This window comes from Vipera berus, assembly GCF_964194415.1.
Source record: "Vipera berus genome assembly, chromosome: 15".
Classification (NCBI taxonomy): domain Eukaryota; kingdom Metazoa; phylum Chordata; class Lepidosauria; order Squamata; family Viperidae; genus Vipera; species Vipera berus.
Genome location: NC_138218.1, coordinates 914,500 through 941,116, shown reverse-complemented (window position 1 = coordinate 941,116; position 26,617 = coordinate 914,500). Strand labels below are relative to the sequence as shown.

Genomic DNA, 26,617 nt, shown 5'->3' with positions numbered 1-26,617 from the left:
TAAAATGGGGCAAAGTTTACTTAATGACTGTTTCACTTAGCAACATAAATTTTGGACTCAGTTGTAAAGCAAGGATTACCTGTAATAGGAAATCTTATAAAATCTAGAGGGGAGCTTGGAGCTTGGGGAAGGCTAAAGCAAATACAAAAGAGAGAAATAAAAACACAAATATGTATAAAAATGAAAAACAAATAACAGAAAATAAACATCTCCACTTTCTTGACTTATCACAACATTCACACAAAACTCACACAGACCAGAATAAATGATGGATGTGGGCATGGTCAGCCTTTGCACTCACCACCAAAAGAAATTGAGCTTTTTAATGTATAGTTTTCAAACTCTTTCTGTAGAAGTCAACAGGTTTTCAGCTGGAAAGGTTTGTGTACATGCACATGCAACCTTATATAGACATATAAACAAGTAAAACCCACCATGCCTTTACATTAAACAAAACAACAGAAACAGCTCCCTGCTTGTGTTTGGATGGATTTTATCACAACCCTGTAGAGTCACAGGATTTCATCCTCATTACTTCTCAGCTGGAGGAAAGAAACAGTTTGTGTGGGATCCAGCTGACGGGGAGGCAGATTAATAAAAAATAATGTTCTATTTGTAATGGCAAGATAGTATTTGTCCAGTTCATTAGCCTTCATGGCTTCAGATTACAACATTGCAATATAGGAGCAAATTCATTCATAAAAAGAAAACTGCTCAAGCACCAGTGAGGGTATTGGACCCACTCCAAACCCTGAGCCACAATGATTTATCAATTTCTTTAGGGAAGATTCTTTCTCCAACCAGTCTGCCTGAGCACCATTATCCACTTCCCTCCCAGCCTAGGATCAGCTCAGGCAATTCCTCCATTCAGACATAGGAAAAAGGGAGTTTGAACAGAAGCTCTGGGTCAGTTTCCATTCTTCAATACAGAAAGGTCCCACTCCCCCCTCCAAAGCCAAATTCCCACTTGTTTCCTGGACACCTCTGGCCATTGCTCAGCTGATTTGGCATCAGGGCCAGGGTGACTGAGAATTGGGATGGAAGGGACCACATACACTCCACAAACTTCCCCAGCCACAATCAGACTCTTAGACATAGATTGTGGCCTCCCACACACTCCTCAAGAGTGCCTTTATGTGGCATCAGGAAGGGACATGGGATCAGTCTCACAACACTCATCCTAAGGGGTTCCCCAGCTATTTTCCCTAATTACAGATTAAAGATTGGGAATCCCACTCCTAACACCAGTTTTTGTGGAGTCTAATGCAGGACCCAAAAACAAATAACCAAGGTTCACAGCAGTTATTATTTATTCATTGTCCACAGGAGGAATTTCCCTCCATAAAATAGTGGGAGGAAATCCCACAAACAAAAGGATGCATTCATATTTATATATTTCAGGAAAGAAGGAACACACTGATAAACATACATATGAATATTTAATAGATAATGTGAGCATGAATATTCATAATTAGCAAGTCTCAGATTCTTTCCAAGAAAGTGTTACTGGGTAAATAAAAAAATCACTTTCATTTCCAACACAGTTTTGATGAAATGTATTAAGAAATAAGGGTCTCATTGTTGCCCCATGCATTCCTTCTATATTTTTATTTATTAACACATTCCAATTTCTCCAACAAATTAGTTTTCCTGACAATCTTCCAGCTCTTTAATTATTTCTAGAAAAAATATTGGCCCATTCATGAATAGAGAACAACTTGGACCATTTTCTAAGTTTGGCCTCTAGGAACATGTTGAGAGTTGAAATTACTCTGTCTCACATTTCCACATTTCTTCTGGTTGTAAGCTGCTCCTTTGTGTTCAGGTCTGGCCTCAGAATGATAATGTAGCACTTGGAGATGAAGATGCAGCCCAGCAGCCCAGCACTGGAGACCAGCATGGAGAAGACCTGCACAGCCACCATGAATTTCCCTTTGGTGTTCAGGTAAGTGGGCACAAAAGTCACCCAGACACTGCTGAAGATCAGCATGCTGAAGGTGATCAGCTTGGCTTCATTGAAGGCCCCAGGCAGATTCCTGGCCAGGAAAGCCACCATGAAGCAGATGGCAGCCAGGAAACCCATATAACTGAAGGTGATGTAGAACATGACAACAGCTCCTTCATTGCATTGCAAGATGATCTCTCTAGGCTGGGAGTGGAAGTCAGAGTCAGGGAATGGGGGAGAAACTCCCAGCCAGATGGAGCAGATGATAATTTGGACAGCAGAGCAAGAAATGATGATGGAGTTGGCCAAGCTCTTCCCCAACCATCTCTTCACTTGGTTTCCTGGTTTTGTGGCAAGGAAGGCCAGCACCACCATGATGGTTTTGGCCAAAAGAGAAGAAACAGCAACTGAGAAGATGATACTAAAAACCATTTGTCGGAGAAGGCAGGTGGCTTTGCTTGGTTGACCAACAAAGAGCAAAGAAGACAAGAAGCAAAGCAGGAGGGAGACCAGGAGGATGTAGGAGAGGTCCCGGTTGTTGGCTTTGACAATGGGAGTTTCTCGGTATTTAATGAATATGATTAAAACAAGGCCTGTGGTTAGGAAGAAGAGTAGAGCAAAAGACACCAGAATGATGCCCAGACGTTCTTCATAAGACAGGAAGGTTATAACTTTGGGGATGCATTGGACTCTGTCCTGATTTGGATATTTATCATCCAGACATTTGGTGCATTTTTCCATATCTGAGAAAAAGTAATATTTCTTTAATATTCTATCCTTTTATTTTTCAAGAAATACCTTCTGGGACAACAGTTGATAATAGGAGCCTTTTCCAAGTTGTATTTCTTAATAATTTCACACACACAGAGAGAAACACACACACACACACACACACACACACACACACACACACACACACAGAGATACCCAATAAGAAAGATATCATTTTTTTAAAGTTAACTATATGTATGAAATTGCAGGAAGTTCAAGAACATTAATTATTTCCTGTGTCATGTGCAGAATCTTCATAGAGACATATTATTAGAAATTAATAATAAATCAGGTAATCCTTCTAAGCAATCATTCTGAGTCCTGTCCTGTGGCACTTCTTAATATACTTGACTCAGTGGATATGTATTTTATGATACATATCATAAAATATGATATGTCAGAATATTCCTGTAATGAGGTTCCCCCATAACTCTCCACAGTGCCTCACTCATCTCTTTCCTTCCAATTTGACTAAGCTATGGATGACTGTGAATCACAACTCTCGATCCATGAATTGGCTGTTATTATCTCATTGGATGGGGAATAGATCTTTGATGTCTTCTTGAAGGAATTTCTGAACTGTCAGGTAAGACATTTTGGTTTCCACAATTCTCAGTCCATTGGATTACATTCAAAGTCCCTACACATTTCTTATCTGGAATTAAAGGTAAAGGTAAAGGTTCCCCCGCACATGCGTGCTAGTCGTTTCTGACTCTAGGGGCCGGTGCTCATCTCCGTTTCAAAGCCGAAGAGCCAGCGCTTGTCCAAGGACGTCTCCGTGGTCATGTGGCCGGCATGACTGGACGCCAAAGGCGCACGGAACGCTGTTACCTTCCCACCGTAGTGGTCCCTATTTTTCTACTTGCATTTTTACGTGCTTTCGAACTGCTAGGTTGGCAGAAGCTGGGACGAGTAACAGGCGCTCACTCTGCTACGCGGCGCTCGGGATTCGACCCGCCAAACTGCCGACCTTCTGATCGACAAGCTCAGCGTCCTAACCCACTGAGCCACCGCATCCCACTTATCTGGAATTAGATATGTCCAAATGTACATTTTAGGAAATCAGGCATATAATGTAAAAGTTACACTGAATCTATGAGGTAGGATTAAATAAATTATTATGAAATTTGTTATATAAAATGTATGTATGGTTTTGTGTATGTGATTGTGTGTGTGTGTGTGTGTGTGTGTGTGTACAAAGAGAGAGACTGAGACAGAGAGACACACACAGAGAGAGACAGAGAGACAGAGAGAGAAAGAGAAAGAGAGGAGAGTGCCCATTTGTCTCAATGGTTGAGGCACCAAGTTAAAAGCAAGGAGACTGTGAGTTGCAGTCCCACTTGAAGCATGAAATTTGGATGGATAATTTTGAGTGAGTCACTCTCAGCTCACCTCACCTCACCTCACAGGGTTGAGGAAAGTAGGTGGATGAAGGAGTATTGTGTGTATTAGCTACCTTGAGGTATTTATAAAAAATAGTAAAAATGTGGGTTATAGACAAATAAATAAATAATATATTTTAAGGTGGGTTGCCATGTTAGTCCCCGTGAGATACTTTACATTGACAAAATAATAAAACTTTGTTTCTTTACTTGTTTCTTCAAATTATAGGTTGCCTGATTAATTCCTTAATCAGTAATAAATGAGAGGGGGCATGATGGGATGCATTGGCTGAGGGGTTAAGGGCACTGAGCTTGTCAGCTAAAAAATTGACAGTGGGTTAGAGACCTGAGTGCCACACAACAGGGCAAGTTCCTGTCACTTTTGCCAGCTTCTGCCCACTTATAGTTCGAAAGCATGCCAAATGTGAATAGATCAATAGGTACCACTTCAGTGGTAAAGTAACAACGTTTCGTGTTTTGCTGCATACTCTACACTTCAGCATGTTGCCTTGCTGGTCACATGACTGCAGAAATGAATTCAGACATCCTGGCTCCCTTGGCTAAGAAACAGAAATGAACACCGCCCCTAGAGTCAGATACGACAGGATAGGGGAAAACTTTACCTTTAATAAATGAGAATCTCAGACTTTATTTTGGCAAAGTCGGTATATTCAAAGAATGAGCAGATGAAGCAATTTGTCTAGATGGATGGATAAATTCAGGCATTGAACAAGTTCTCCATTTTTGCATCCTTTTTGTTAGGCAGGTGTTAACTAAATCAACATTGTGCATGCAGGGATTTTTTTTTGAACCACAACTGATTTTGTTTTTACTTGGGGTTATATTGGTCATATTTCACTATTTACAACAACAGCAGCAACAACAACAAAAGGAGGTAACAAGAAGTGGAAGGCCCAGTATGGATGATACCAAGGAATTTGAATGGGGTTCAAAGGAATATCAGTGTTTTACCTTTTAATCCATAACATGGATAGTTAAAAGCTTTGGATAAAGTAAACACATTTTACCGCCAATAATTGTACACTTAGTTACCACTCTCTTCTCACAGCAATACCATCTTGCCTAATTTTATGGTAAAACTTTTCTTTTCTTTTTTCTTTCCATTTTCTTTTCTTTTTTCTCTCCTTCCTCTGTTGAGCCCAAACTCTCTGATCCATCAGGATCTTTCTACTTATGGTGTTTGATGACTTTAACAGAATTTGATTGCTTGATATAACTTTTATGCATCGATTTTGGGGAAGAACATAATGCGATTCTGCTTCAGATGAAGAAAAACAATGGACCTAAGACAAAGTTTCAAAAAGCTGAGATGCTCCAAGAAAGAAAGGTAAACATGGAAGGACATATCCTACTAAAAAGTGAAAGAATTATTTTCCCTGGCAATGATAAAGTTTGCACAATCTGCCTTACTTTCCTTTTTCTTCTCTCCTCATTCAAGATCTTTCGGTTATTCTTCCCTAGGTAAAAATTGTGTATTTTGAAAATAAACAAGAAAACAATTGAGCTTCAAAGAGTATTTTAACAAGGACTGTATTGTCTGCGGCGGGTTCCCGGTAAATAAAGAGGACAGCAGGCTTGGACTCGATCAGCTGTTTATTGCCTCCACAGGAACAAGCAAGCAAGTTTGAACCCCCCTTATATAGAGGCGCTGGCGAGCCTCTAGCCAATCACTGCTCTCGGATTCTCCCGCCGTTTCGGTTTCTTCCAATCCGCGCAGACCGCGTGCGCAGCTGTCAGTTTCAGCTGTCATTGGTAGCCGCATGTGGAGCTGTCATCGGTAACCGTGTGTGGAGATGTCAGCGGTAGCCGCGTGTGGAGCTGTCAGCTGTCAAAGAGCTGTCACTTGCGTTTCTTTAAGTTTAACCGTGCTTAACTCACATATATTACATCTCTTCCCCCCCACACAATTAAACAGTTAACTTATTTACAAGGTATTGCAATCTTGGCATTCATTTGGCCTGACCCTTGGGTTTCAGCCAAACGTAGTGCTGTAGGTATGCAGGTGGTCTCTTGGTTCTGCTGGAGCGACATAGGGGCTGGTCCCTTGCCCTCTCCCCAGGTGGGGGTAGGGGATTGGTCGTCACGGAATCTGGGTTGTCTGGTTGCCCTGAAGCGGCAATGGGGCTTGTTTGTGGGATAGGGATTTCCTCTGGATCTGGGAGGTTCCTGTTTTCCCCTTGCTGGGGCAATTCCACTGTGCTAGGGGTAATGTAAACAGGTTCCCTTGCAACTGGGAATGCCTCGGGGGCAGAGTGGTGGTTACTTGGTCCCCTTTTCCTTAATTGGTCAATGTGACGTCTTAACTGCCCCCCTTCCCCCTCAACCAGATAGGAAACTGGCCCTGTGCGTAGAATAATTGCCCCGGGTAGCCATTTGTCTCCCAGTCCAAAATTCCTGGCCCATACAGGATCCCCAATGTTAAATTGTCATGCTGGGGGTAGTAGTTCAGGTCCAGTAGTCACCCTGTCCAGGTGCAGTCTGTCCAGTCTGGTGATTAGGTGACGGCCCCAGCGTAATTCTGCAGGGCTTTTGCCTGTAGCTGTGCAGGGGGTTGAGTGTTGTGCTAACAGGAACAGTGCCAGACATTGGTGCCAGTTGCCGGAGATGATACGGCGCAATGAGTCTTTGGTAGCCCTCACCATGACTTCTGCCAGGCCGTTAGTGGAAGGCCGGAAGGGAGCTGAGGTGACATGTTTAATTAAGTTGGCCTTGGTGAAAATCTGGAAATCAGCAGAAGTGAATTGTTGTCCATTGTCAGACACCATTATATCTGGGAGACCATGTGTAGTGAAGAGCCCCCTAAGCACTTGTACAGTGCTGGCTGTGGTCAGACCTCTAACTGGGATGACCTCTAGCCACCTGGAATAGCTGTCTATTACAATAAGGAACAGCTGTCCTTGGAAAGGTCCGGCGAAATCTATATGTATCCTTGACCAGGGTCTGTGTGTAGGCTCCCACGTGTAGTGGTGCATGAGGAGGCCCTGGTCTGGACTGCTGACATGGGTAGCATCCAGCTACATGCTCTTCTATGTCCTTGTCTATGCCTGGCCACCACAGGTAGCTCCTTGCTAACGCTTTCATTTTTACTATGCCAGGATGACCCTCGTGCAGTGTTAGGAGGGCCTTGGCCCTGTGTTTTTCGGGGATGACTACCCTGCTCCCCCATAAAACACATCCCTGGTGTGTTGATAATTCATTTTTTCTATTGTAATACACCTGGAATTCAGTCCCAGGACAATGGCCCTGCCATCCAGATGTTACTCATGCTAGTATTCTACTGAGAAGTTTGTCTGAGGCTGTAGCTGAGGCTATGTCCTTAACCTGCAGGGGGCAATCTGGCAGTTCGTCGATGGCCAGGATTTGTCCCCCGGGTGCAGGGTCTGGCTCAATATCGGCTAAGGGAAGTCTGCTTAGTCCGTCAGCATGACACATTTCTTTTCCAGGTTTGTGGAGTAATTTAAATGAATAAGCTGATAGAAATGTGGACCAGCGCAGGACTCTTGGGGACAGAATTTGGGGGGTTGTCTGTTGACAGACAATAAGGGTTTGTGGTCAGTGAAGATCGTAAATTCCTGACCGTATAAATAATCGTGAAATTTTTTAACCCCAGCAACAATGGCCAATGTCTCTTTATCAATCTGGGTGTAATTCCTTTCTGCCTTTGATAAAGTTCTTGAATAATACGCTATTGGTTTCTGGACCCCTCCCTCCTCTAAATGGCTGAGTACGGTGCCAACCCTGGAGAGGCATTACAAGTTATGAAGATGGGTTTGTGTTCATTATAATGGGTAATAGTCGAATTATTGGACAATAGCTCCTTCAGGTCGCTGAAACAAGTTTCATGGAGGGTGGTCCATTCCCATGGGGTGTTTTTATCTAGAAGCCTATGTAAAGGCTCTGCCCTAGCTGCTTTGTGAGGGAGGAAGGTATGGTAGAAGTTTAAGAGCCCCAAAAAGGGTTGCAGCTCTGCTTTGTTTTTTGGTGCCGGTGCCTTTTTTATTGCCCTAACCTTGGATTCTGTGGGGTGAATTCCCTGAGCATCTATCCTGAACCCCAGAAATTCAGTGGATTGTACCCCTATCAAGCATTTCTCTTTTTTGAGTTTTAACCCTGCGGCTCAAAATCTGCTTAGCACTGTTTCTAACCTCTCCGCTAGCTTCTCTTCATTTTCTCCAGCTATCAGGATGTCATCGAAATATGAACACACCCCCGGGATGCCTTTCAAGGTTCGCTCCATGATTTCCTGGAAAATCCCTGGCGTGACTGAAATGCCAAACTGGAGTCTGTGAACTTTGAAAGCCCCGCAGTGTGTAACTATAGTCTGCGCATCTGCCGTCTCCCTGGTGACAGGGAGCTGCAAGTAAGCATGCACGAGATCTAGCTTACAGAAGATGGCGCTGGACTGAATAGCCGAGAGGACGTGCTTCACTGCAGGAACAGGGTAAGCATGGGGGTTCAGGGCCCGGTTGAGAGTGGCCTTATAGTCTGCACAAATGTGCACCTCCCCGTTAGGTTTCATGGGGGTGACAATAGGGGTGTCCCAGGTTCCTCCCTCCATGGGTTCAAGCACCCCTAGTTTTACCAGGCATTCCAGTTTGTCCTCAATTTTTTTCTTGAGGGCAAATGGAACCCTTCTGGCCTTGACTCTAACAGGGAGAACTTTGGGTTTGAGTTTTAGGGCGATTGGAGCCATCGAATATGTCTGCAAACTGTTTGCAGACGGATTCGAGGCTTTTGGCCTGGGTGCAATGAACTCCTCCTATCCAAATGCCCAGAGCCTGGAACCAGTTAAGTCCTGTCAGGCTGGCCCCCTTTCCCTGGGTGACAAGGACTTCAAGGGGCCCCTGGAATTTTTTATATTTAACGTTTAGTGTAGCTATTCCCATTATCCTAATTGGGGCTTGTTGAAAGTCTGCCAGTTTCATGGGGGTGGGCTTCAGGGAAATCCTCCTTTTGCTGAGGCCACAGATGTTCTTGAAAGTGTCCATTGAGATTATGGAGACGGAGGACCCTGAGTCCACCTCCATTCCACAAGGAATTCCTTGTAATTGGACCCTGATTCTAATCTTGGGCCTCAGCAATTGGTGGACGTTTAAATGGCTGTCAGGTTTACCTAGCCAGTTTGTAGTCTGTACCAAGGGCTTTGGGGGCTCTGTGTATGAGGGAAGGGGGTTGGTTGTACCTGGCAGGGATGAATCCAGGTCGTTAACGGTCCCGCGGTTCCTGCTGCGGCAGACGGTACGGACGTGCCCGGTCTTGCCACACTTGTGGCATCTGGCATTCCTGAATTTGCAGGATGCCTGTGGGTGAGGTGCTCCACAGCTTGCGCATCTTTGCCCGGAGTTTGTTGTGCGGGGGATCTGTGGTCTGTTAGGGCCTCTTCTGTCATTCCGTTGTGTTTGAGACTTCGTATATTGTTGTTGGAGTGCGTTGATTTCATTGTCGGGCTCCATGGCTTCCTCCTCACTGTCGGCTGGAAGGCAGTAGTGGACTGACCCGTTGGGCCCATTGGTGGGAGGGTCTTGATGTTCATCGTGGGTAGCTTCGTATGCCCAGATTTCGCTCACTACCTCAGTGAGGCTCATAGTCGGTTTGGCGACTATTTTCTGGTCCCGGATCCTATCTTCCAGGTCCGGGAAATGGCACCATTGTGTGGCATGTCGTACGGCCGCGACGAAGTCAGTCACAGCTTCCCCGGACCGCTGGGTTCGCTGGGCGAATCAGAGTCGCCAGTAGAGCTCTGATTGTGCAGGTACAAAGTGCTTCGTTAGCATCTCAGTTAGCTCCGCATATGGAATGGTGTTGACTGGGTCTGGATTGCAGAGTCCGGCGGCGACATCGTATACAGCTGAGCCGCTAAGGCATAGTAGAGCCGCTGCCTTCATGCAGTCTTCAGTAATTCTGTTGAACAGGAGGTAGCCTTCGACCTGTCCCAGGTGCGATTCCCATCGCTCTGGGTATTTGAGGTCGAACTCTTTGATCTGTCCGACTGCTGCCATGCTGTCTCGGTAAATACTGCTTCACGGTTATTTTGGGAATTAGTTTTCCCAGTGACTTTGCTCAGTGACTGTCAGCTTGTGACTTTGCTCTTAGATAGCTCCGTGAAGCAGTACCACCTTCGTCGCCAGTTGTATTGTCTGCGGCGGGTTCCCGGTAAATAAAGAGGACAGCAGGCTTGGACTCAATCAGCTGTTTATTGCCTCCACAGGAACAAGCAAGCAAGTTTGAACCCCCCTTATATAGAGGCAGTGGCGAGCCTCTAGCCAATCACTGCTGTCGGATTGTCCCACCGTTTCGGTTTCTTCCAATCCGCGCGGACCGCATGCGCAGCTGTCAGTTTCAGCTGTCATCGGTAACCGCATGTGGAGCTGTCATCGGTAGCCACGTGTGGAGCTGTCAGCTGTCAAAGAGCTGTCACTTGCTTTTCTTTAAGTTTAACCGTGCTTAACTCACATATATTACAAGGACTTTCATCAAACTAAATCCATTTCCACAAGACTGTCCTTTCCTCTGGTGTCACCCACCTTCCTGAGTGGAGATGGTCCCCTCTGGACAAGGAATGCAGTCATAGCAGCAAAGTGGCTCTCCTTCTCGCACCTGCTTGACAAATCCAGGATGACAACTTTCCACACATTTGGACTGAGGCAGAGACTAAGCAGAGAAACCAAGAAATGACAAAGAAAAATGTGTCAGGAAATGGTGCCATGGTGCCATGGAAAATGGAGGTAGACATGGACGTTAGCCAAGTAATCCCTGGGTTTCACTTAAGTAAATATGAAACCTCTGACTAACTCCAAATGGTGGTAGGAGATACAACTACTGGCAGATTCTTCATTTAGTTCCTGCCTTTTGCTTCTGGCATATCACTTTCCAAGAAAGGACTTTTCTACTTAATAAAGTCTGGAAATTAGAAAAGATTTAAACGTTAAGTGACAACCAGCCAATTCCTCCTCAAGGCTGTATTAACATGCATTCCTACATTCTTTGTATACACATGGATTTAAACAGTGGCGTAGCGTGGGGGGTGCAGGGGGGGCCGGCCGCACCGGGCGCAACATCTGGGGGGGCGCGCTCGCACTGAGCTGCTCGGTAGCCACCGAGGCTCTGTGTCATTTCTGTCCGCGCCGCGGGCTGCGAAGAGGTGGGGCGGGGCCAGGCCGCCGACATACACGCCGCCCAGTGACAGGCGGCGCACGCGGGCCCAACCAGGAGAGGCCCCCTGCTGCAGAGGCCCTCCCCCTCTCCCGGCCCCCGCCCCTTCCCGTGTCTCCTTCATCCACTCCGGGAGAGCGAGCCAGAAAGGGTAGTGGACGGACGGACGGGCGTGCGGGAGGGCGGCGGCAGGGTGACTTTGGATTCCAGTTCCGCGAAGGAAGAAACTGGGGTCCCTTCTTTCTCAACGCACCGGACTGCTCCAGAATAAGAGCCTTCCTTAAAAGTCGCCCGGTTCGGCTCCGTGATAGCTGGCGATGGAAAATATCTGGTCCAAACCCAAAACCCGAAGTGAACAAGTGCACGTGGTCTCACGCCTGCGCTTCCTGCTTGGAGAGCGCCGCGGGACTCTGCGCGGACTACCTGTGGCGAGAAATCAGTGAAAAAGGCTCGTCAGGGACCGAGAAGGAGTTCTAGATGCAAAGCTCCGCAAAGGGGGCGGGAAAGAGTCCGAAACGTGGGTTCGTTGCTGAATGCAGTGCTCAGGGAGCCCCAAGGGCTGCACAGAGTTGGCTTGGCTCCGCTCTCGAGCTGCTCTTTCTTGCAAAGCGAAATGAGTCCGGCAGGTGAGATGGGTGGCCACATAAACTGAATAAAATAAATAGAAGCGGCCAACTCTCCGCCCAGGCTCAGGCCAACCGCAAGCGCCCCGCAGGCGCCCTGGCAGGTTTGGCCGAGCGAAGACGGACCCGCTGGCCGGCCGGTCTAGCTTCGTGCGCATGCGTGGCTTTATTTAGCGGGGCTCACATGCGAGCTTGAATGCAGCGGCTCTTGCAGGTCGGAGCCCCGCCCAGCCGCCCTCGAGAGGGACCCGGAAGCATCCCGCATGCACGCGACTCTTCTTGGAAAGTCTACGCCGCTGCAGGGCACGTCTTTTCAGCAGTGGCGTGACGTCACCGCCCGCCCGCCCCTCTATTTCCGCTTCCGGTTGCCTTGCCCCGCCCCGGGTGCTGACAACCCACGCTACGCCACTGGATTTAAAGTATGATGAGTTAGTTATATTACATTTTAGAATGTATTAAATTATAGTGTATCCGATTTAGGAAAATAGAGAAAAACTATTTACAACGTGAAAAATATTAAAAATATCTATTATAAAAACACAACAGATAAAACACATTAACAAATATAACCATGGAGACAAGATGGCAGAGAAGGGGGCTGGCTGCATAGGGGTGAGGTGGCACTGCACTTAATTGATCAGCCACCTACAGTATGAAGCTCCCCCATTGGGTCTCTCAGGCTTCTGGGAGAGGCAGGTCTTCAGGCTCTGGCAAAAGGTCTGGGTGGCGGGAGCCATTCTCTCCTCTGGGGCCAGAGGGCAGGAGCCACAGCAGAGAAGTCTCTTTTCCTGGATCCGGCCAGCTGAAATGCCTCGGCTGATGGGATCTCCAGTATGCCCCTCTGCTGGCCTGGCTGGGGCAGGCCAGTCCCCCAGAGGGTTCCTCAAGTGGCCTGGACCTTCCTTGCCTTCTCTTTGAGAACCAGGAAGAAATGAAGCTCAGGCTGTCATCACCACAATCCCCAGCACCTGATGAACGCTCTCCCCAGTTTTATGGAGATAATGAATAACAGAGGGGACGCCACAAAAGGACTTTCATCCATATCCTAAAGAATTGTCACTCCCGAGCCTATGTTGGATATAGATGAATCAGCTTAAAACATATTATAGCATCTGAGGGACACCTTGTGGAATACTACTGAAGCCTTCCAAACAGTCTAAGAAAACCGCCATTCCTTTAAATTTCTGGGAGTCTACCTCTGTGAAGATCTGACCTGGAAAGTTAACACAGCCCAAGTGGCTAGAAAGGCCCAACAGAGGCTTCACTTTCTTAGGGTCTTGCAGAAGAACAGGGTAGAACAACGGCTAATGACCCTCTACTATAGAGAGCGTCCTCTCGTATGGTATTGTGGTTTGGTATGCTGGTCTGACAGCCGCGGACAGGAAAGTATTACAGAGGGTAGTAAGCACAGCACAAGACATTGTGGGCTGTCCCCTGACACCACTGGATGACATCGCCAGGGCTCGTTGCCTTGGAAGAGTGAGGAAGATTCTCAGGGATGGCTCACTCCCTGGACTCTTTACTCTTTACTCTTTACTCGCCTACCATCCGGTAGGAGATATAGGAGTACAGCCAGCCGTACCAACAGGCTGAAAAATAGTTTTTATCCATGGGCTGTTAGGCTTTTAAATGGGACATAATCTTATGCAGAATTGACTTGGGAGGCCGGTGTGTGGTGTAGTTGGTACACATGGTGTGGTAGGATGGAGGGTTTGTGGTCACTGTGTGTTGGGGGGAGAGAGCACGGGGGGAAGCTCAGCTAATCTCAATGTATACATGTACTTTGACAATAAAGGTTTATTATTCCCCACATTCAATTCTCAGTGAAAGTCCTCCACCATGATGATCAGACTTAGCCCACCCGAAAGGTTCTTAAAGCTTTGGGAAACAGAGAAAAGGCACCAAATTTTCTCCCACCTTGTTGAGCAACTTTAGCCGTGAAAGAACACCTTGGACGACAGTAAATCTTTGTCTTTCAAAGATCCCCAGAGTCTCTTTCCTGGGATCCTCCTTGGTGAGAACCAAAAAGCCCCAAATGTCCAGATCTGCTGCCACATCCCCATTTTCATCTAGATACAGTTTAAAGATGGAAAGATTGCAAAACTCATTCTTTGCCAGAAAGGGATGAAACTAAAAAGGAAGCATGCAGAAATTTTAAAATCAGAAAGTATAGGTTCTGATCCCACACGGTTTACTCACAACTGATTTTTTCTTCTATGCTTGCCTAACTTGCAAACATTCCTAGGTGGGAGGACAAGAGTTACCACTACCTTCAAAGGAGGAAAAACAAAGATTCAGCAAAATTTGTCGATCATATATATTGATAAAATATCATTGAGAAAATATATGTATTCTATGACTGTAAAATAATCAAAGAAACCAATAAAGAGATTGTGCATAAACTGTTGAAAACAACAGGGTGGTCACTGATAAGCATGGGCTTCTCCAGAAGTAGCTTCCCAGGCTAATGGTCAGAGGAGCCAATTCTAATCTATTGTAAGGCTACATTAACTGAATCTTGCAAGTCTGAAAACACAAAATTCCCACCAACAAATTCTGCCGCCTGAAAAGTCAGGCAGGATCCTTCTTGGTTTTCTTTCTCTGCCTGGTCTGTTCGCTCTTATAACAGACTGTTGGATGTGGGAAAATGCATTTAGTTACAACAGAGGAGATTCTTGCTGGATGAGAGGAAAACTTCCTCAAAAGGAGGAGCAGCTTTAGAACTGAGCCAGTGAATGAAAATTCAGTCTCCCCTTCAATGATTGTCTTCATGCAAAGACAGAGCAGCAATCAGTTGCATAAACTGATGTTCTGGTAGAGGAGGGGTTGGGCTAGATAGTCTCAGGGGCTCCTTCAAATTTATGAACATAAAATTCTACAGGGCTAATCACAAAACCTTAAAGACAGGAATTTATTTAAAATGCACACATCCTTTTTAAAATGAGCAGTGTTTGATAATTTTTATCTGTCACAATGCCCAATCTTTGGAACAATATCCGCTGAGTGATTATTTTGGCCAAAACTCTTGCCCTTTTATTCCAAAAATAGGTTCAGACAGTTCCTCTCCATCTTCTTTGGATACATTCTAAAAATTAATTAAGTTTGATGGATCCTTGTCAGTATCTCTTACCTGCCATGGCTGCAGCCTTGGAGCCCCCAGTCTCCCTTTGACCTCCTTGCTTCTCCTCCTGGATCTGGAGGAATAGGCAGTGTTCAAGGCCTGGGCCAGAGTCTTCAGGATACTGTAGAAATGGGGGTCATTTGGGATCTGTTTTGTGTTCCATTTCTCTTCGGTCCCCAGTGGCCCTTTCTGGATACATCTTCTCCGGACTTTGGCAGAAAAGATGTGCTTTAAAACAGGACAGTGAAAAGAATGATCTCCAAAATCGGGTTCCATAAAGAAAGTGGGTTCAAAGCCATCATTTTCTGGCCCTTTCTTCTTCTGAATATTAAACATCCAAAGACTGTGGAAATATTTGTAAAGTCTGCTCCTTCCCATTTTCATATTACCCATGACTGACAGGATCCAGACTTTCCCTTCAATGGGTCCTGGCAAACGCATAAGTGTTAAATGGAAAGGAAGAATTCTCTCCCAAATGGAAACAAGTTCCATGAAGTGAACAAAGACGTTGACTCGTCTCCACTTAGTGAGGGCAACCCTGAAGAGTGCTGTATGTCCACTCTTTGACAATCGTTGTGATATAACAACACAAATCCCATTCCTGACAAGCATAGGAGTCAAAGTCCTCATGAATTTCTCTCCCTTCTCTGTGTCTGAAGCAAAGAGGCTAATCAGTGTCCATCTGAAATGGAGGAGTAGTTGGACAATTGCTGGGTACTGGATCCCTTCTTTGGGGAGCATCCAGTGAAAAAAGGGAAATTGACTTTTATCACTCAGAGCCTCTGAAGCAGTTTCAAGACTGATCTGAAAAAGCAATGGAGAATGCTGAGTTATGTTGGGGGGAGGGTGTAAGATCAAGTCCTAAATATTACCTATTAATAAAGCCAGTCTGGTTCTCATGGACACATTACAATAATTTAATGTTTACAAGCCATCTCAGGATGCATAAAATACAACACAGAGCATTAATAAGTCCATGAAAAAAAGGAATGCGAAAAAATTAAGTAAAAAAGAATAAAAAATGTAAATAATTTCTTTATCAGCCCTACAATTTACCACAATCAGACCCACATATTTAAATCCCAACTAAACAGTTTTGCTCAAATATTGGTACGTATTATATGTAATTTTTGCATGTTATTTTTATATATGGATCCCAATCAGTCATTCATCTAATGTACAATCAAAGATACTGACTTCTGTCTGTTTCTTATACAATTGATATTGAAATAATAGAAGTATTAAATCTTTTATCTCTGGGTCTCCACAAAAATGTACATTCATTACAAGGGATTGGTTAGATCTTCATTTTTTTAACCATTGTGTCCATCTTCTGAAATTTTGCTCAAGTAAATTCCACCCTAAGATGTTCTGGCAAGTCAGCATTTCACTACTTGGCAATTTGGAAGGTCTGCTTGCAGCCCCTCATCCATTTCAGCCTGCCAAACTTACTGAGGAGGGTTGCATATTTCTCTGCCTGCATAGCTCAGATCTCTTTGTGAGGCAATCTTTTGAACTTGTTCTCCAAGCATACAATAATATAATATTGTATAATTTCTGACAAGTACAAAATCGAAGCTGTCTTTAATTGAAAGTATGTATGTTCTAACAGATCGAATTTTGGGATTCTCTCAATTTCCATCATTTTAATTTTAGATCCATAATAATGTTCCCTGATGTGTGAGAGAAAAAAATGTATAAATTCACAAATCAGTACTGAGGGCAAAGCCGAAGTCGTTTTATCCATCTCCAAGATACTTCTCAGATGGTGCAATTGGGTTTGTCCAAGTAGTGATGTATTTTAACTACCAAACTTCAGTTTGAAATAAGAGCTTGGAGGGAATCTTGGCAATGCAGACTATGATATATAGGGTCGTGAAGTGGAAAGCTATGGTTTTTTTTTAAAATTAAGCATCAGATTCATTTAAGACTTTGCTCTAAATAAGTTTGTTTGTTTGTTTGTTTGTTTGTTTGTTTGTTTGTTTGTTTGTTTGTTTGATAAAGAGGGAGCCAAGCCTCGAGGCCCAGCAATCGGTGGCAGCCAGCCGAAGCGGCACGGAAACCGCCCGGTCTTCCTCACCGGAAAGCCTCAAGGCCTATGATGGCCTCGAAGCCTGCCCAGCCGAGCCTACTGCAGCAGAGATTGGAGCAACTATCCGGACCCTGGTTGCGGCCCTGGAGGCCAAAACGACTGCAGCCTCGACATTGGGGGTAGCCAGCCTCCCTCGCTACCCCCAGGAGCCTCCCGGAGGAGCTCCGAGGCCTCCAACCCTCTCCCCGGGGCCTAACTACCGGGAGGCGTCCGGCCTGGAGCTTCCCAGCTACGTCTTGCAACGCCAGAGGGCCCCCAGTGAACCCCCGGGCCCTCCGGCCTACTTTTTGCCGCCGCCCAGATGCCCTGCTTGCCAGATGGTCTTCGGGGGGCCTCCAGACGAGGCCCCCTCCTCCAGCACCATCTTCAGCCGCCTCCAGGGTCTTCAGGACCAGTGATGGGCTTCTCCGGGCAATCCACGGCATCTCTGGGCCATCCCGGCCCCATCCTGCAACCTTCGCCCCCCGGTGAGTGTTCCAGTGCCGGGGGGACTTCAGGAGGAATCTTCGGGGCTTCTGCGGCCTTCAGCCCCTCTTTAGGCCCAAATCCCGGCCTGCAGGCCTAGGACTGGGCCTGGCCCAGAGGCAGAAATGAACTGCTGAAATGAACTCTGAGCATGCTCAGTCGGAGCCATCCAAAAATCAGAGAAAAATACCACCACCTGCCAGCAGAGGGATCCCTCTTCCATTCACCTCAATGGAGAGCTCTAAGATGTATAGAAATGGACAAAGAGCTGGGGAAAATCTCTTTCATTCCCAGATCTCTTCATCTGCTTCTGCATTCTCAAATAAATTTGAAAGACTGCGCCTTGGGGGGGGAAATTTCAGCAGCTGGAATAAAGAAGTGCAGATATGTCTATTAGAGCAAGGGACTCTAGAGATGGTTCTGGACCCCCCACCTCTTCCCTGGGGACCCCAAGAAGAGTGGTATCATAGGAAAGCATATACCACTCTACTGAGCTCACTGGATGCTAACTTATACTCCAGCATTCCAGATGGGCTCACAGCTGGTGAAGTTTGGTGGTTATTATACAATTTATTCAACAGCGACACCATCGGTTCGATCACCAGACTCACAACTGAGTTTTACACCACCAGGCTGAGGTTTGGGGCTAACATGGCTGAGCACCTGGGAAAATTGAAGGCGCTCAGGGCAGAACTGATGTTCAGAGACTACCTTGTACCTGAGGCGAACATGGTCGCCATCATTCTGGCTTCCCTGGACAAAAATTGGAGCAGTTTCATTGTTTCACTGGAGGGGACAACGAAGGAAGTCATGACTCTGTCCTACCTCACAGGGAGGCTCATTGAAGAAGACAGGAGGCGAAGAGATGCAGGAGAATACGCCAGAGCCACCACCCAGCGAGCCAGCAGGAGGCACCACAACTCAGAGCAGGTTAATGCTCTACTTAAGTGTTTCATCTGTGGCTCTGAGGGACATCTGAAGAAGGACTGCCCCCATCACCAACAAGGCCCCAAGCGTGGTCCCAATCAAGGAAGGGGCAAGGGGCAAGGAAGGGGGCGTGGCGGGGGCAAAGGTAGTGCCAAGGGCACTTTTGTGCATACTTGTGCTCTCACCCCCACCACAAAGGCTGATAGCCCCACTGACGTATGGTTACTGGACTCTGGAGCTTCAACTCACATTACCAATATGAAACAAGGGTTTAAAAGGTTAAAGAAAATTAACTCATCTGTCAAGGTGGCCAATGGTGATAAGGCTTTGGTTGTTGGGGAGGGCACTGTCTCTGTACCCGGACTAGGAAATGTTGAAGGGGTATTACATGCTCTCTTACACTGCCAACAATCTGTTAAGCATTATCAAATTATGTGACGATGACAGGGTGGAAGTTTTATTTCGCAAAGGGGGAGGTCATGTCACCCGGAACCAGAGGGTCATTGGAAGTATTGCCATCATAAATGGTTTGCCATACTTCTCCCCCGAGAACCCAGCCACAAAGGACAGTCCACCGGGTGCCACCTCAGAAGGGGCCTGCGCACGGAAAGAGAGAAAACAGCCAGCCCCAAGGCTGTCTAAGGAGCGCAAGGCCGAAGCGGTTGCACCCAAGCCACCTCAGCCACCCCCACAGCTTTCCAAGGGCAGTGTGGACAAGAAACCCAAATCTCAGCAGGCTCAAGGCAACCAGAGCCAAGAGGGTGTCAGTGGGGAAGCCGCTCCACGATAAGTGTGCCCATCTCTTACACCGAAGATTAGGTCATGCGAGCTTCCCTGTGGTTAAAAAGATGGGAGAGTTTGCTGAGGGAGTCCAGCTCAAGGATTGAGAGGTGTTGGACTTCCGGTGGCTCCGCGGCGACGGAGACAGCCTTCCCGGGCTGCCCGCGGCTCAGCTGTTGTTTTTTTCGCCCGAAACAGCGCCGATCAGCTGTTCGGGCGAATTTGAAGCCCCCTCCTCGGGAGAAGAGGAGGGGGCGAGCTCCCAGGTAGGGGTAGAGTTCTCCAGGGCCGCCTGAGCTTATGGCTTGGGCGGCTGAAGGATTGAACTCCCCCGTAGCCTGGGCTGCTCCCAGCTGGCCGGCGCCTCTGCTCCTGATTCTTGGAGCAGAGCCAGGCGTCTGCGACCACCCCTGCCTGAAGGAATGACTATGGATTAAAGGAGCAGGCAGAGCGATACAAGAGGAAAAGGTGATATTTTACTCTCCAGCTTGATGGCCTTTTTTGGATTATAAATCTGAAGTGAAAGTGCGTCGCATTTGGTAAAAGATGGCGGCTAAACCACCCCCTAAAACTCTTCAGAGTGCTGGAACTTCTCCTGTGCAACAATCATTACTGCAGGCGCTGCATCCTCCTGATGTATTGACATCAAAGGACTTACAAGATGCTCTTGAAAAACACGCCCAGGTAATTTTGGAATCAATTAATGCTAGATTTGTACAGATGGAGGAGAAATTGGAGAAATTGGAGGAGAGAATGGAGGAGAGGATGGAACAGAAGTTCAGGGTGATGAAGGCAGACATCTTGTCTTCAGTGTGTAAAGTGGCTCGCTGTGTGGAAGAATTGGAGGAAAAGCTAGAAGATCTGACTCAAAAGAATGCTATATTAGAAGCAAAAGTATTGGAGAATGAAGATAAAGTGGAAAAAGAACTGAGTCTTGCTCAATATTACCAGATGCAGTTTGCCATTAGAGTTAGAGGCTTAAAGGAGAATACTAAGGAAGATCTAAAGCAGCTGGTTTCTGAGGCTTTTGAAGAAGTGTTGAAACAGCCAGCATCTGAAATAAAAGGAGGCATGGATAAAGTGTTTTGTGTGAATTCATGGATTGCTAGACAGAGAAAGTTGCCTAGAGATGTGGTGGTATATTTTGCAAAAAGGGAAACTAGAGATGAAGTTATACGAGCTGCTTATGATACTAAAGTTGTGATTGCTAATCAAGAAGTTTTGGTCTTAAAAGAAATTCCTCCAAAGATTTTAAGGAGAAGGAAGGATTTTACATTCCTTGTGCAAGAGCTCAAGCAACGAGATATAAGGTTTAGATGGGAGATCCCAGCTGGGTTGATGGTGACGCACGAAGGTAAAAGGTACCGTCTGGTTACTGTGATGCAAGCGCGTGATTTCTATAATAATGTTTTAAATGCAACGCCATTAACATCTCTGGAAGCTGAAAAGGGATCTGGAGAAGGAGTGCATCAAGAGGTCGAAGGTGGTCAGATAGAAGACAACGGTGTTGGAAGAGATCAAGATACAACTTCGTCGGATGATTCAATAGAACAGAGGGTGACGCGTGCTGCTGCAAAACGAGCTAAGAAGAGAAAATAGCAGGATTTGCAGAAGTCTATGGAATTTCTACGACGTATTCATAGTCAAGTATGGGAGGTGGGAAAAGATTTGGGTGTAGACGCAATATAGTTTTTACATGTGGTGGTTTTGTGGAAAGGGTGAGGTTTTTTTGGATTAAAGTTTGGTGGAATATATAGAAGATTTCCAAATGGAGGTTAAAGTTTTGTTCGCAATTTTTTTATTGTTTGGAATAATTATAGATGTGCTGGAAGAGGAACGGCTGATTACAGAAGACTGGACTTTAAAGTTTTCTGATTTGGTTGAGGTGGCGAAGATCTTGGTTAATTTGAAAGATTATTTGTAAGAACGTTATATCATGTAATGGACAAAAAGGGATGGAGTCTATTTAGGACAAGTATAGGTTGAGAAGTATTATATAGTATTTGAATAATTCTTTTTTCCTTTTTTTTCTGCTCTTTTTTTTCTCTTTCTATTTTGGGGTTCTTTTTCCTGTTTTTAATGTATATTTAATATTATTAAGGTTTGTCTTATTCTATATAAGCTAGAAAGTGTTTTTTTTTATTTTAGTTTTTTATATATATTTAATATTGCCAAGGTTTGGTTTATCCTATATAAGCTAGAGAGTGATGGATTTTAGAATTTATAGTTGTTAGTACATGGTTGCTTATGTTTGCCTTTCTTTTCTTTTTTTCTTTCTCTTTTTATATATATACCTTGTATTCAGCTCTGGGAAGTCGGGGGGGGAGGGGGGGAGGGGGGGAGGCAGGGGGGGGAGGAGGGAGGGAGGGAGGGGGGGAGGTAGGGGGGGAGGAGGGAGGGGGAAGGGGGGTTTTTTAAAGGAAAATTGTATTTTAAAACTTTTCAATTAAAAAAAAAAAAAAAGGATTGAGAGGTGTTCCTGGACTGTGCCATCTGTAAGAGGACAAAGAGGAAGGCTGCCCCCATCCTTAAGGTGTCACTGCGTAAGACCCAATACCCGTACCAACTAGTACATGTTGATTTGGTTGGGCCTTTCACACCATCTCTAGGGAAAAGTCAGTATTTTCTCACTGCCGTTGACGATTTTTCACGGTACGGCCACGTGTATACCCTCACAGAAAAATCCGAAGCCTTTGACGCCATAAGATCACTGTACAACTTTGTAGAGACCCAGTATAAGACCAAGATCGCACAACTGCAGAGCAAACGTGGGGCTGAGTTCATGTCCCGAAAATTCCAGGACTGGGTAAGGCGTAAGGGCATCCGACATTTTCTTACAGCGCCCTTCACTCCTGCCCAGAACGGCGTGGCAGAGAAAAGAAATGGAATCCTGCAAACTATGATGCGTAGTCTGATTGCGGACGCTGGGGTCGCAGAGGCGGTGCATTACGCCAATTACAGCTTAAACCGCACCTGGAGCAGTGTTGTGGACCAGACCCCATATTTCCTGGTCCATGGTAGGAAGCCAAGTCTGGGACACTTGCGTGTGTTTGGCTCCTATGCTTGGGTGCACATCCCCAAGCAGCTGCGGAAGAAGGGGAGATCTGTCTCCCAGAGACTAAGGTTCTTGGGCTATGCTCCTGGCTCCAAGGCCTACCGTTTCCTGGGAGAGGGGGGCAGGACTGTGACTTCCCAATCTGCCTCCTTCGAAGAGGACTCCAATTGGACCCAGATCCACTCAAATGATCTGAGCCCATATGTCAACCGACCCAGCAAGGACACACCGACCACGACATCACCTGAGACGACCACATACCCTGCCACCAACGAAAGTGAGGAACAAGACGAAGATGTCATCCTACCTGACACGCCGTCTTCACCCCCAGCAACGCCTCAAAGACCCATGATGCCCAGCACCTGGGACCGAGGGTCTACACGTCCCAATTATGAAATGCCGGCGGACGTGGAACCCGCAGAAGAAAAGGGCGGTGAGTAGCAGAAGGTCAGGAGATCAAAGCGGTCCAACAAAGGGATCCCGCCAAAGAGAATCGACATTGGGCACATCGCATCCGTCAACAGCGTTGTGGTCACCCCAAAATCCTTCTCTGACATCCAGGAGCTGCCCATCAAAGAATAGGAGAAATGGCAGCTCGCGATGGAACAGGAGATGGGTGTTAGTTTATGTGGACGACCTCCTATATGTAGGGCCTGACAAGGAAGGGTGTGATGAATTTGCCAAGGCCCTGGGGGAAAAGTTTACCCTGAAGTCTTTGGGGCGGGTTGACAAGTACTTGGGTGTGCACATCTTGGCCACTAAGGAGGGGTTCGCTCTATCTCAGAAAGAAAACATTGAGGAGTTATTGGCCAAATGCAAAATGGCAGAATCTAACCCAACGCATAGCCCGATACAAAGTGACTATTACAATCACACTCACAAGGACGGTCCTGAGTTCACAGCTAATAAGCTTTACAGATCTGTGATTGGCTCCTTGCTATATATCAGCAATTGGAGCAGGCCTGACATAGCTTTAGCTGTGAACCTACTGTCCAGGCATGTGGAACACCCAAAGGAATTCCACTGGACTGCTGTTAAGAGGGTACTTATGTACCTCAGGGGCACGACCGATGCTCTCCTTGTGCTGGAACCAGAGAAGGGGAAGACGGCCCAGCTCCCGCTTACTCGGACGCAGACTGGGCTGGTGACACCAAGAGTAGACAGAGCACCTCTGGTTTCCTCATATTGCTAAATGGCTGTCCTATCCATTGGCATGTTAGGCAGCAAAAAATTGTTTCTTGCTCCACGGCCGAGGCGGAATATGCCAGCCTATCAGACACGGCCAATGACTTGATTTGGTTCGATGCTCTGATAACGAGCATCTGGGCACCTCCTCCTCTGCCCATCCAAATTCAAGAGGATCATACGGCTGCAATTGCAATCTCGGGGGCATATGCAGTGGGCTCTAGGTCCCGCCACATAGACATACGCTATAAAAATGTCAGGCAGCTTGCCAAAATGGGGTTTATACATGTTGAGCATTGTAATACAACTGACCAGATAGCTGACCTGTTCACCAAACCTGTACCCATTGACCGGCACAACCTTCTGTTTAAGCGTTTGTGTTTGATCCTCTGAATGTGTATATGCATGTCTATGACACCTGCTCGCCCCCTCACATACATTCACTGGTCTCTGTCATTGGCTGGCATTATGGGGAATTGTTAGATGTTTTTGTGCCAGCCATGGCAGTTCCCCAAAAAGGTCATCAGATGGGAGCAAAGAGGCATCTTTGCTCCCACTGGTGGGTCAGGGGTCCCCGGCCCCTGCAGCCCCATTGGAGAGAGTTAATTGGTAAGGGAGGGGCTGAGGACCCCCTTTAAAAACCTCTGCTCAGGGGCTGCTCTTTTTTCTTCTCTCTTTGTTCCCTTTTCTGTTTGCTTGCTTGCTGATTCATGAGCTCAATCCAGGCATGGATGCCTCCATGCCAGGGAACTCTTTCTATTTACTTTATCATTAAATAAAGCTTTGACTGATTGCATCCCTGCGTGCTGCCTTTTACTTGGAAGCACCTTAACGAACCATCGGTCTCGTGAGGCCATCTCACAGTACTAATACTCTGTGTGTTGTTGATTCTATTGATTCTATCACTCACTTATCACCATCCCCCTCAGTCTAGCAGATAAACACACACAAACCTGGGGGACTTTGTAGGCACCTCCTAATGTTGACGCCTGGATGGAGATGTCCCTGTTAGCTCCATCAAGAAGAGCCAGGATGTTGTCCTTCCTTCCACAACCGTAGTTGGGCACATTGGCTTCTCCAGTGGAGAGAATGTCCAGCAAGGCCTCTGAAGTGCCAAGTGTGTTCTCATAGTTGTCATGGGTGTTGTAGCCCAATGTGAGATTATGCAGGAACTGGGAATTCTTGTTGATCAGTTGAATGGCAAGAATATAGCCCATCCATCTCACCTGACCGAAGTGCCTCCCTCTGTAAAATAATGTTTGTTACTGTCATCATCATGAGCAGTAACAAAATACTTTTTTCAGTTAATCCTTTTTGCCTCTGCAAGCCGACTAAGTCTTAAGTTAATACTGTTCCAAAACCAGACAGAAATGATAGTCACCTATCACCATGTAATTTCAATGAATATTGAGAAGATAGAATGGAGATAGTCCTCTACCACATTTAAGAAAAATAAATACATCATTATTTGTAGAAGTTCTAATTTTTATTTGCTCACTAAACAGGATTCAAAAGAATTCAATCATTCAGTTGGAACCTGCATAAAAGGAAGAGGATTTTTAATAAGTAACAAAAATTTAGCAATACTAGCCCCCCCCCTTTGTTTCTGTAAGGATCAGGAGTTGTATATCAATGAGTGTTATAAAAATATGGCATCAGACTGGGAAGGGGCAACTAGAAGCATTTCAATCACAAGTTTAAACAAAAGTTAATATTCAAGTGATGAACTCAAGTTTGGATGGAGAGAGGAAAATAATCTGGAGTTGTTACAGGTTTTATTCTGCCCCATCTTTGGATCTGAGTCCCTTCCACAAAATAAAACAAAAGAGGGAAGCCATGGAAATCCAAATGGTTCAGGAAATTGGGGAGGTCCTGCAATATAGGAGTAAATGAAATAAGAAATAAAGGAGAACATTAGAATTGGAACGATGGAATGTAACTCCATCACACTGACTGACTTACAGATCAAACTGACTATAAGGTGCCAACTTGAAAGTCAATGTTGTATGCAGTAATTTTGTCACAGTGGTGATCATACTAAGGAGATGGTCTCCTGGCCTGTAATGGCTCCATAGTCTGTTTTCATCCTGGTCCTCCAGATTCAGCGGGCACTTGATTCTAAGCTTCCCAGAGACTGGCTGGGACACCAGCAGCACCAGAAGCAGGAGGCCCATAATTCATGGGGTGAATCACTCCCGTTCCCAATTCTTAAGAAGAACACAAGCAGAGACAGAAGAATTCAAAGCACTCTCCCAATATGGAAAAGCCGGTGGCTTTTCTGACTCAGACAGTGATAAACTGAACTTTGCCTGAAAAGGAGACAAAATCAAAATCACAAACCCTGCCTCTCCCCAAACCTGTGCCACACAGAGCCTGACCTGAGGCATTTATTCTTTTCTGATACAAAATCCCTTCCAGTTTGCTTCAGTCTGATGTTTACCTCAAAGGCAGTCGGTCATTGGAGAAGCAGGTGTCAAAGACACAGAGAGTGATAATTACAGGGAGGGGCAATTTGTCCTCTGGGACCTCTGAAGTGTTCCAGGTCTCCATGTCAGGAGCGGTAACTGGAGAAAACCAGGTTAGTAACAAAACAGGTATTCATCCCTGGGGGCTCTGCTCTGTTGTGGTTGTGTCCTTCTGGTCAGGACGTGTGCAGAAAGTGATGCTGGAGGAAGACAATTCAATGCCTCTGCTGCCCTTCCACATGGTCGCCAGAGACTGCTGGGGAAGGTCACCCAGAGCTGTGGAGGTTGATGTCCCTTAACTCAGTTGCTACCTATCTTGTATTACAGGTAGTCCCCAATTTCATTTAGTGGCCATTCAAAGTTACAACGATACTGAAAAAGGGGCTTAGGACCCTTTTTCAGTTGCAGCATCCCCAGGGTCACATCATTTACATTCAGATACTTGACAACTGGCTCATATTTAGGATGGTCACAGCGTCCTGGGGTCATGTGACCACCTTTTGTGACCTTTTGACAAGCAAAGTAAAGGGGAAAGCCAGATTCACTTAACAACCATGTTACTAATTTAACAACTGCAGTGATTCACATAACAACTGTGGCAAGAAAAGTCATAAAATGGGACAAAACAAATTT

At 46.0% G+C, this 26,617-nt stretch overlaps 1 protein-coding gene across 1 annotated transcript; it reads right to left on the bottom strand.

Moving 5' to 3' along the window:
* Positions 1–1,777: 1,777 nt before the first annotated feature.
* On the bottom strand, positions 1,778–25,693 carry LOC308674738 (vomeronasal type-2 receptor 26-like; the record flags this gene model as incomplete). The annotated part of the gene is made up of 6 exons (XM_081339469.1): positions 1,778–2,688; positions 10,644–10,770; positions 13,812–14,024; positions 15,025–15,819; positions 24,473–24,764; positions 25,482–25,693. The coding sequence occupies 6 exons, from the start codon at positions 25,691–25,693 to the stop codon at positions 1,778–1,780; spliced, it is 2,550 nt and encodes an 849-aa protein (XP_081195595.1).
* Between the last annotated feature and the right edge of the window lie 924 nt (positions 25,694–26,617).